The following is a 12232-nucleotide window of genomic DNA, read 5'->3' as shown; positions in this document are numbered from 1 at the left end:
AGTGTGCCAACATTTAGTGCTATTGCACTTAAGGCGCCCCAAGTTCGAGTCCCTGCTTATAGACCCTTTTCAATCCTATCACAATCTAGGCATAAAAGGCCAAAATAAATCCTGAAAATGTATGGCTGACACTAAAACACATCCATGATGGAGAATACGCTCACAGACACACCCACAAAGAAATGAAATGGTTAAAATATTATATTAATACTCATTAAGCATGCTTACACACACACACACACATATTGTTACACACTTGAAATTTCTTCCAAATTTTTCAGACCTTTAGGACCGTGAGTCAAACAGGCTCACTGAATTTTGTTCTGAATGGCCTCTGTTAACCCCATCTTATAGGTGCTTGGACTTCATTGGTCGATTTTTTTTTTTAAATATTCAAACGTGCTAGACAGCCGTTGCACTTTGGACACAGACACTACATATGAATTTTCAAATCAGTTGGACTAATAGATGCGTAGTTATAACCATTTTTATGTTTTTGTCCTATTATAGCACCACACAGTGGCTAGACTCGATTTTTCTCATGTGACCTCAGATTGATATCTTACTTGTTTGTATCAAGTTAGGTGTACATATTTCATTCTGTTTAAAACTTACAGCTGTTTTAGAAAACGTGGCCCCACCTCTTTGAACGTTTTGGCATCCCTTTGCGACGGTGAGTGGAAAATTTTTTTTTTTTTTATTGATAATTATTGATATTTACAATCCGAAGAATGTTTCTCCACTGGTTTGGTTCTGATCGAGTGAATAAACCTAGGACTAGTTCGCAGTAGGTTTTTCAAAAAATCCAAAAATTTTTACCAGGGTGGAGATCGAACCTGTTTCTTTGTATGAAACACGTGTCTGCGACAAGCACTTTAGGAGTTATGAGTGATGCCATACTTTTGATTGCTGTAGTGCCACCGTCAGGCCAATCGGGGCAAGCTTTGGTGATGTTGTAGATGGGGTGGGTACAGAGTTTCAGGTCTCTATGCCTTATAGTTGGGTCTGTCCAACCACTTTCAGGTCAGAATTGTGATCTTTGAAAATCTAAACAATTAAAATTGGTTTCAGTGCTACATATCGGAGACTGTTTCTGCCACTTAATAAAAATTAAAAAAGGTAATCTTACAATTCTGACTGAATTACGTCTCGCAATTCTGACTTTTTAACACACAATTGCAATTTATTAAGCCAGAATTGTGAGATATATACTCGTAATTTTGAGAAAATATATTTTCCCCTCAGAAATGACTTTATAACTCACAATTGTGAGTTTATATCTCACAATTAAAAGAAAAAAGTCAGAATTACGACTTTATAACTCACAATTCTGATTTATAACTTGCAATTCTATGGTGGCTGAGAGAGCTCAATGCATTGCAACTTAAGAAAACATGCAAATAGAAAAAGCACCAGCAAATTAAGAAAATATCTTCATCAGTTTGACAGCGCATGCGCTGCAAATACTCGCAACACAACCAAATACAGAAACATGCTGCATAAAACAGAAACACAATGAAAATACTCACAACACAAACAAAGAAACGCGATGCAAATAGTCACAACACAACCAAACACAAAAACGCGCTGCAAGCACAGATCATAACGGTGGACAATCCAAAAATTCTTATGAAAATTAACCATTATAACCGTTTTATTTTATTATTATAGTAAATGTGTAGTAAAAATTTTGTCGAAATTGTGCCGAAAGCAGTGTCCCGTCGGGAACACCCTTGCTCTGTTTCATGATCATAAAACATTCAAGGATGTTAGTGTTTCTGCTGTAAATGTCTGTTGGCTTTTTTTGGAGTTTTACAAAAAAAAAAGTCTATGCACAACTACGATTTATTTATATATATTTTTTGTGAAGTTCATTGATAGTTTTGTATACCTGTAAATAAAGGAAAGTAATTACATTATGCAAGTTTTTATGGATTACTTGACAAATATAACAAAAACGGTAAGGTACAGAGTTTCCATCTTTTTCACTGGCTGTGTCTACATTTATTGAATTTAACTAGGAAAACGTGAAGCTAAAAGCTTTGTAAGATCATCTAACAGGCTACTGCAGTTATATTCTATTCATTGGCACTCAATAGATGCGTTCACATGGAGCATTGTAATCGGTTTAAAAGTACAATCCGAATGAAAATGCTCCATATAAACGCCTCAGTCGGAATAAAAATGCTCAAACCGAATGAAATTGTAATCGGTTTGAAAGGGATAAACCTTTCTATAAACTGAACAAAATTCAAATTCTGCCATGCAAATGTATTAAATAGATTACTTTGCATGTACATCAAGCAGGACAGGTGTCGTGCCAAAGTGGGGGGCATTCGCAGGCCGTGCACCCCTGTGCATCCTCTCCCCTCCTTGCTAAGCGTGATCAATTTCGAAAGCGAAAGTGAAACTGGTAAAACAGCGCGCATAAGAAAGCGTCTGTGCACTTACGCCATCGTCAGCAACTGCATGTGATCACAGATTGCACGTTTTGATTCATTGTTCAGCAACTCTTGGTAAGAAATCGTGTATTTGTTCCATTTAAGTACAGTAAAAATACCGGTCCTCTCTCGCTCGCTCATGTTGCTTCTCCTTGCTGTTTATTGCCATATGCAAAACAGAGACGTCTAGGCTCTGCCCCTTTCTGGAGTTGTCCGGGAAGTTGCAGCTCATTTTCATGTTGAGGAACACACCCCTGAAACGGCACTTTTTAGACCCGCCCCAAAAATGACACTTTTCAACAGGTTAAACGATCTGTATTTGGATCTGAAACTTCACAGGCACATTCAGGACAGCCATAAGATTAATATTACATCTTGTAAAAATGGTCATAATAGGTGCCCTTTAATAGTAAAACCATGGTTAATTTTTGTAAGGGAAGTTGTAAAATCAGTTGTGTTGTGAGTATTTGCAGGACATGCGCTGTCAAACTGATGAAGATGTTTTTTTAATTTACAGGTGTTTTTTTTTTTTTATTTACAGCACATTGAGCTTTATCGGTCACCACACGATTCTTTATAACTCACAATTCTAAGAAAAAAAGTAAGAATTGTGAGATGTAAACTTGCAATACTGAGAAAAAAAGTCACAATTACCTTTTTATTTTTTACATAGTGGCGGAAATGGGCTTCCATATCTATGCACTTAAAAAAACATCATACATATTTAATGGGATTTCTTGATGAAAAAACTACATTACCCATGATTCTGCAAAAATCTCCACCAATCAGAGAATCATGACAAAAGCTCCGCCCACACCCATGAAGCACTGTGAATAAAGCTGTGTCCCAATTCAGGGCATTGTTAATTGAGACAATCTAGCCTACAGATATTCAAGTACATTGAAACCCAACACTTTCAAAAGTGTAAAAATTCAACAGACAAACAAATAAATAAATAACGATGTTGCCACTGGCATGGCCTGGGAGACGAAAGATGCATTTTGAGGCACTTTAAAATGGGGCGATGTTGACAGCTCTAAATTATTGCGGTTCTAAGATGTATTCTAGGCAGGGTTCATTTAAATGATGAAATTCTTTGTTTTTAGATTTTGTTAAGGATAATGAAGATGAGATGAAAAAGGCATCAAGATTATAACTGCATGGATTTATTTGACACAATCTGTTGATGAAAATATAAGAAAAAAAATGACTGCAAGATATTATCATTTACATCTAATCATTTAGAAGATGCTTTTATCCAAAGCAACTTACAAATGAAGATTCTTTCAAAAAAAGAAATAAAACTCAAAAAAACAATACAGATGAAGTGCTTTATTTTGCAGTTGTTGCATACAAATTAATATGGCTCTATTATAAGCGTAATTATTAAGCATTAATTACAAGTATCACAAAAAATAACATCAATAATGGATAGTAAATGTATTCATTAGCTACAGAGTGCATTTCCAAATATATAGTCACAAATGTGACAGCATTAATGTAATATTATGAATGCAGTACATAATTTGCAGACAACTGTTAACACAAACACAGGTAAACATGAACGAAACTAATTAACAGTAGATGATATTGTTCCTGGAATATTATATATTTTTATATAGTATACTGTATATATTTTGAAATGTCTGACTACAGTTTGTTCTATTATAGTTTGACATATTTTCACTGATTATTTCACCATATTGTTATTAACTAAAATTATATGGCATTATGCATCTATGCACAACGAGAGCCATTAAACTTGACAGTGTGTCCAACCTACTTTGTTTCCTAAAAACACTGGATTTTTGTGGAGTAGCTCACTGTGTGTTTGCTTCACTTTTGTGCTTTAATGTTTCATATTCCTAGTCACCTAGTTATAATTATATGAGGCACCATTAGAAAATCAAATATGGGAATGTCACAAGTCAGCTTCATTATTAAGTACAAGCTACAAGAAGTGATTATACAGTAATGATATTTGATTTTATAATACTGATACTTAACGACTGATGGATTTTAACTTGCTCGAATCTTTCAGCACAAACTTGCTGTGTATCTGAAATGCTTTTCCTTTTTGGCTGACACCTCCAAGCCCTCTTATTTCTCAACACCTTCCCACCAACAATCTGGCTCTATTCTGGTATGCAACTTTTCATTATCCAATCAAATCCCACTCTGTTTTCCTTTGAAAATGCTGTTTCATTCAGAAATGCGTTTAAGTAAATACACGTTACGTAAGGTAAAACAGGTCAAGTTGACATGATTCTGCAAATTACTGTTATTTCAGTTGTGTATTTCAAGGCACAATGGCTAAGTGCTGCCAATAATGTTTTTAAATCCATTTAAATCCCAGCTCCGGTTTGGCCAACAGGTAGGCGGCCACCACAGCGGCTGCTGTCATTACCGCGCCGAAGAGGTAATAACATTTGCACGACTTGCCCTTTGAATCCTTTCTTTTCTTACGTTGTTTTAGGGAAGCTCGCACTGCGTCCAGTTCCTCCCGGGACAGAGAAGAAGGACACATCTGAGCCAGGACCTCCATAGCCGCCCGCTGACCGGCCTGAATTGCCCCGTTAATGTATCCACACCACTGGGTAGCCGTCTCTGTGCCTGCCCAGTGAATCCTGACAAGAGATGGAGAATTAAAAGACGAGAAAGGTACAAAATTAATCATGTTTAAAGTGTTTGATCAAGTATTACAACTTCCTATATTCTTTAAAACCACTATGACTGAATATAAACACCCGGGATGTGGAAAATGTCAAGGTGACTGGGAATATAAAGACTTTGTATTCACGGTTGATGCCTGTCATAATGAATAATGGCTATATTAGTTTGTGCTAATGGCAGTCATGATTCTTTAGGTAAGTATGTCATTAAACACCCAAAGGCACTGGAGAAACTACAGTATAGAATCTATTACAAAATAAATAAAAAATATATATCTTTAATAGAGGCGGAAGCTTATCTATAACTTTTAGGGCTGTCAATCAAAAAAAAAAAATTAATCAAATGTGTTTTCATTTAAAACATACAGATAATTGTATATAGTAAGTGTGGGGTTAAAGTAATACTTTCATTCATAGGCATTTATAAGATTTATATTTCAAATAAATTCTGATTTTAAAAAAGCAGTATTAAAATCAGCATATTTGAATGATTTCTGAAGGATTATGTGACACTGAAGACTTGAGTAATGATGCTGAAAATTCAGCATTGCATCACAGAAATAAATTATATTTTAAAATACATTACGTTATTTAAAATGTTAAAAATATCACACAACATTACTGTATTTCATGTAATAAAAACAGCCTTGGTGAGCATAAAACTGCTTTCCAAAATATTAAAATATTTAACTGACCCCACATTTTTGAACAGTAATTAAAAATAATAAATAATTAATAGAAATTTATTTAATTTTACTATTGAATATTAAATATTAACAATATTTCAAGTTAAATTTAAAATCTAAAAATGTAGTAAAATTAATAGTAAAATCTATTTAAAACTGCACAATTAATAATTTACATTTATGCATTTAGCAGATGCTTTTATCCTAAGTGACTTACTAAAGATACTTACTAAGAAAGTAAATAGCTAATTTGACTGTCCTATTAACTTAATAGTGTGGTTAATTTATGCACATATAAAACAGATCAGAAAACCTCCGAAAGATAATGCCTGTATTCATGCCTGCTGTGAATTTACCAAAAATAACTTTTAATTGGGTTCTCAAAAATGCTTATTGCTGCATTCAACAACATATTCTTCATGCAAGGCTGTTTCTCATCCACCACGCAGTTTAGTCTTCATGCATTATGGATGCGTGGACTTAGTTGTTCATGAAACCCTGAGGGATATCCTTTACCCACAGTGCTTTTCACCTATGCTCTTTGTCTGTGAATCACGAAGACATAAAAGCGGTTTGTTTTCTATTCCACCATCTATGGCAGGCAAGATATGCTCTTCTAACTTTGGAAATACTGCATCAAAAGCAGCCAGCATAATATCTTAGATTCTAGTCCTGCAGAAGTATCACCTTCAACCAAAAAAAAAAAAAAAACATAACATCCAAGTACCACCTTGTCATAACATTGCTCCCTCCAAGGTTATAGTAGTTAACTAAAACTGAAATCATAAAAAGCATGTGTTACTTGAAATAATGTAGTAACTAAAATCAAATCTACTTAAACAAAAATCAAACAAGAAATCTTCTGTATATAGAGGGTTGCCAGATCCATGGTTTTCCTTTCACTAAATATCACAAGAGCTTTGTGCTTTGTTACTTCTGTTAAGAAACAAAGTCTCAGCTTTAGAATCCTGTACATTTTTTCACATAATGCAAACAATTAATGACGCTGTTAAATGTGGTGACAGATCAATGTAGGCACTTAATTTCAAGCGCTAACGTCTTTTGCGCTTTAATAAAATGAAGGCACAAAATAAACATGAATAAACATCAGAAGGTATGTTAAAAGATACAGTAAGAAAGATACTGAAATGTGTCATGTCACTGTTTCAACAAAAAGAAAGATGTCCAATAAAACAGCTTGTAAGCAGTTATGCCATTTGATGTTACATGTACCTCAGGAACGTTATTTAGTGATCACAGATCGTTAGTTAGCATTACAAAACGCTAGAGGAAGCTTATTTGCTGTTTATTACATATGTATGTTTAAATAAATCTGTTATGAAGACAAGTTTTTATGAAAACTACATTATATGAAATTATGGAAGCCCATTTACACCAGTGAATAAAAAATGAAAAATGGTAATTGTGACTTTTTATCTCGCAATTCTGACTTTTCAACATTTCGCAATTCTGAACTCATATAAACGTCAGAATTGTGAAATATGACTTTTTTCTCAGAATTGCATGATATAAACTCACAATTGTGAGAAAAAAAAGTCAGAATTGTGACTAGAATTTTTACCTCACATTTCTGAGTTTATTTATTGCAAATGTGAGTTTATGTATCGCAATTGTGACGTCAATCTTTTTTTCCCTCGAAACTGGACTTTATAACTCACAATTGTGAGTTTGTATCTCACAATTCTGAGAAAAAGTAAATTCTGAGTTTATTTCTCGCAATTGAGTTTATATCATGCAATTCTGAGAAAAAAAGTCAGAATTGTAAGTTTATATTTCCCAGGTCGGACTTTAGAACTCGCAGTTGTGAGTTTATTAGGGCTGCCCTCAACTAAAGATTTTTCTGGTCGACTAGTAGTCGTTCATTTTAAAGATTAGTTGACAATTAGTCGCACGTTTCATAAGCCATATAAATCATAATAATGAGCCTTTAATTGCCCATAGCCTAATAAGCGTGCGCAAAAAAGCTTGCCACAGCGCACTGGCAGAAATAACATTTATGAATGTTTCAGTGAAAAAGAGCAAGGAGACTGCATAAACATATTAATAATTTACTGATAAACTAGTGCTTTTTTTTCTTTTTGTTTTCGCTTAAGAGATGAAGTCGGCAACACTGACTTGTCATCTCCACAGTAGTGGATGTGCCTACGTTTCATACGAATTATATAATCTGAGAATATTTGTTTTCTATTTAAACTGGTTTATTGAAAAGTAGACATTTCACTCTCTATAAACAGCCTATATTTTTATGTCTTTAAAGCAAGTATACACAGAGGTTTCACGCTCAAGTTCACAGATATCGAGACGGCAGAAAGCACATCCTGTTTACTTTCATTATTTTACAAAAGTGCAACATTTTGTTGTTATTGTGAGTGCACATAAATAAACGCAGAGTCTTTACAGATTCGAAAGATGTATTACTTTTATCTGTATGATCATAAATGACGGAATATTTTAAGTGCAAGTAACCGCACTAGTGCCTCCATCTGTCATACAGTGAGTGCACTACTATTCAGCTTCCACACTCCTCACAGACACTTTAATTGCGCACATTTTTCTAGGTTAACATGAGATTGGGTTGTAAAGTTTACATAGCCATTAGATTGGCTATGTAAAGTTGCTACTACTTACATATTTCAGATGAAAAGCTATATTTGAGGTCGATGAATGATAGGTGAGCGTTTGGATGTCATGCCCGATGTATTACCACATAGAACAGCTGTTAACATTCTGTCCGTCACGGACTGCATGACTTCGCCACTTCCTGTAGATTTTTTTTTCTGTGTCTATGCGACTAATAAAATTTTGGTCAACCAAGCCTCTTCTCATCAACTAACGGTTAGTCTACTATTAGGAGGCAGGCCTATAGTTCATATAATGTTTGTGTATGTTAATATTTTTATCAGCTGAGACAGACGTATTTCTTCATAAATTTTCTTCATAGAGCAGAACTCTCTTTATTTCGAATTAAACCCAGTAAATTAACGTTAAATTGACAGCTGTGTTTTAAAGTATTATAATTTTACAGAACCTTTTTTATGTATTACAATGTACTACAAAACTCTCAAGACGTCTTGGCTGGGATACTTCAGAACTCTGTGCTGGTGGATCGGCCATTAATTCATGCTTTAGTCCTTTAATTATTCACATCTAATAGAAATCATTTAATTTTGCAGAAGCTACAGTGAGGAAGAATGAATGGAGATTTAATACATGAAAAAGTCTTGTAGCATCTGAAAGATCAAGCGCTTCAAGATCTCGTCTTGTTTCCAAGTGGGTCAAGGACAGATTACAGGCCTCCTTCAGGAAACGGCTCATCGCCCGCACAGGTACCAGACAAAATGGGAAGTCTGTACATGCCTCAGCCACCTTTATATGATGAACTCATTCCTCTCCCTATGGATTTAATTCTATTATGGAAATTTCCCATCCACTTCAGCCACCGCACGCTCTCGCTTTCTCTCTTGCACGCTCTTTCTGTACGTTCTCCTTGGGCGAGCATTAGTTCAGCCCTGTCAATCGCTTAACCGGGCCATTTCAAATAGCTTTTGAGACGTTTTCCCCCGAGAGCGCTGTCCTTTTGACATCTAGCCATGCATTCGGGTAGCATTTGCACTTCAGGGAAAAATTGGCATTTTTGTACCACTCTCACTTCCATCTTTATCTACAGGTAATATCTGCTAAAGTCAATGAGATCTGTGATGAAACCAATTGCTCACCTAAAAATGGATGCTGTCCATTTACTCTTGTTCATATAATTGCAAACATATATGGTGTAGTTGTTGTTGTTATTATTATTATTATTATTATTATTAACACACACACACAAAAAAAAAATAGAAATCAAATGTTAATTTTAACACTCCTCTTTCCCATACAATGTCAGGTCATATGTCTGTTATGCTCCAAAAAGGACATAATAATAATTATTAAATATTTTAATAGTAATAAAATTTGTTTTGGTGTCAGGACAAGTCTTATTATTCATAACAGTGATTAATAATAAAAATCATCATAATAAAACTATTATTATTATTATTATTATTATTATTATTATTAAATATTTTAATAGTAATGCAATTTGTTTTGGTGTCAGGACAAGTCTTATTATTTATAACAGTGATTAATAATAATAATAATAACAACCATAGTGACAATAATAGTGATAATAATAATAACAATAATGATTATTATAATTATTATTATTACTTTTATTTGCAGTAAGCAAAAACAATAATTATTATTATTAAATATTCTAACAGTAATACAATTGGTTTTGGTGTCAGGACAACTCTTATTAATAACAGTGATTAATATTTATAATAATAATAATTATAATTATTAGTATTAGTATTATTATTATTTGCAATAAGCAAATTAACAACTGTTAATTAATTAATTAATAATAATAATAATAATAACAGTAGTACAGACATCAACATTATTTGTACAATATAATATAGAATTTGTGGTGATAATAAAAATATTTTTTAATAGTAGTTGTTGAATATTCTAATAGTATTTCATTTTTTGCATTACAATTATTATTACTATTATTATTAAATATTCTAATAGTAATACAATTTGTTTTGGTGTCTTGACAACTGTTTTTATTAATAACAGTGATCAATAATAATAATAAAAACAACAGCAACAACAACAATAACAATAATAATAATAATAATAACAAAAATTCTACATTATATATTTCAAATTATTTTGGTGCCTGCACTACTGTTATTTTTATAATAACAATGTTTATTAATAATAATGATTAATAGTAGTAGTGTTAAATATTCTAATAGTACTACAGTTTTTTGTATTATTATTATTATTGCTATTAAATATGTTATTACAATTTTTGGGTGCCTGGACTACTGTAATTATTAATAACAGTGACAACAACAACAATAATGATAATAATAATCTTGGTGCCACAAAAATGGATAATGGACTAAGACCTGATCACAACCAAAATGAACCAAAATTAGACATTTTATTGCCCAAAGAAAACGAGATTTTTTTCTATTTTTTTCAATTCAAGACCTTGAAAGTAATCTATATGACTTGTATGTGTGTGCTCTGTATTCAAAGACTTCAGAAGGCATTCGATAGCTTTAATACAGGCTTGGAGTCAAATGGACTACTTTTATGGCGCTCTTTTGAAGCTTGACAGCTGTGGTCATTCTACTGCCTTTGTATGGAAAAGAGCAAAACTACTTTTGTGTTCCAGGGGAAAATTCCAGTAGGTATGGACTGACATGGCATTGAGTACATAATAACAGAAGTTTCCTTTTTGAGCTTTTCTTGAAGGACAGAGGATGTGGTGAAATGAGGCTTTGTTGAACATAAAGGGATTTGGCCAGTGTAGTGGATTGGTCTACCTGTCGAAAGGCTTTCGGAGACTCGGGTGGTAATACGTTAGCATCCCGGGGGTCATTACATTCACAGGACAGCCTCCAGTCCACTCTTCTTTTGCCCAATCCTGTAAACACAACACAACAATTAACCTTTTGCAGCAGTCAGTGTCAAAGTAAACTCTAATTTTGGGCTAATAAATGATCTGGGAAACATTAAGACTGTGGTTGTGATGAATCTCGTCGTTTATTTCCCAAGAGAGACAGATTTAATATGCAAGTGCTATTTGCAATGACACTGACAAAACTTTTAGACATCTGGCCGACAACATTTGGCAGACAGTCGTCTTGCGCTCTTCACAATGGGCAGGTTATTTTTATATTACTGCAGCCTCACATCATCATAAACTCCCTGTGACCTCCTATTTCTCTCTTTTAATAAGGTCACCTCAATGAATTCTGTGTGGATTAGACTAAATGTTCCCTTCAGTTTATGTTCAAACTAAATAAAAAGGTCTAGAAATTATTTCTAATTTAATTTAATGAAGAATTATTCATTGTGCAAGGCATTATTCATCATTAGAGCCCTGCAGCCTTCTTTGTGAAATACCCTGATGGTTTTAAGTAGGCATCTTGGTTAATGTTGAATGTTCTTTAATGTGCCTGTAGATTTTATGAAGGTACTTGAAGCAAAACCCCTAAACTATCTAAGCCTCTTAGAATGATTTACATGTTAATGATGTGTTTTTGGACTTGGATGATTCTTTTAAAAGAAGCTTTTGTCATCTCAAGCAGCTCTCTTGGTAGCATGCATCACCTTTCTACGAAAAAAAATTAGTAACACCATTAGAGGTAAGCATTATTAGCTTAATGCAATCAGCTGAATGCTAAAAAACGATGCTACCTCCACACCTCTAATTATATTACATTTGCTAGAACATTTCTATCACAAAACAGTGAACAGACTTCAATCTGAACTCTTTAGACCTTTCTAATTATGTATACACAGCAGTATGTCAAGGTTATTAACAATTTTTGAACAATTACAGACACGGTAA

General features: G+C 33.6%; 1 protein-coding gene across 2 annotated transcripts in view; it reads right to left on the bottom strand.

The window, feature by feature from the left end:
- Positions 1 to 3758: 3758 nt before the first annotated feature.
- The window catches only part of si:ch211-127i16.2 (amine oxidase [flavin-containing]), a 59337-nt gene continuing 50863 nt past the window's right edge, over positions 3759 to 12232 (bottom strand). Inside the window, exons 11-13 of one of the 2 annotated variants that reach the window (XM_051120442.1) lie at positions 11202 to 11302; positions 4810 to 5068; positions 3759 to 4574 (exon numbers count right to left, since the gene is read on the bottom strand). In XM_051120442.1, coding sequence (XP_050976399.1) covers positions 4542 to 4574; positions 4810 to 5068; positions 11202 to 11302 — 393 coding nt within the window. In that variant the 3' untranslated portion in view covers positions 3759 to 4541. Of the gene's footprint in view, positions 5069 to 11201; positions 11303 to 12232 lie in introns of both variants that reach the window. The other variant, XM_051120441.1, reaches the window with a different exon arrangement.

The sequence above is a fragment of the Labeo rohita genome, chromosome 10, assembly GCF_022985175.1.
Source record: "Labeo rohita strain BAU-BD-2019 chromosome 10, IGBB_LRoh.1.0, whole genome shotgun sequence".
NCBI classification, from domain to species: domain Eukaryota; kingdom Metazoa; phylum Chordata; class Actinopteri; order Cypriniformes; family Cyprinidae; genus Labeo; species Labeo rohita.
Note: the sequence above shows the minus strand (reverse complement) of the source record. Positions and strands in the feature narration are given on the sequence as shown.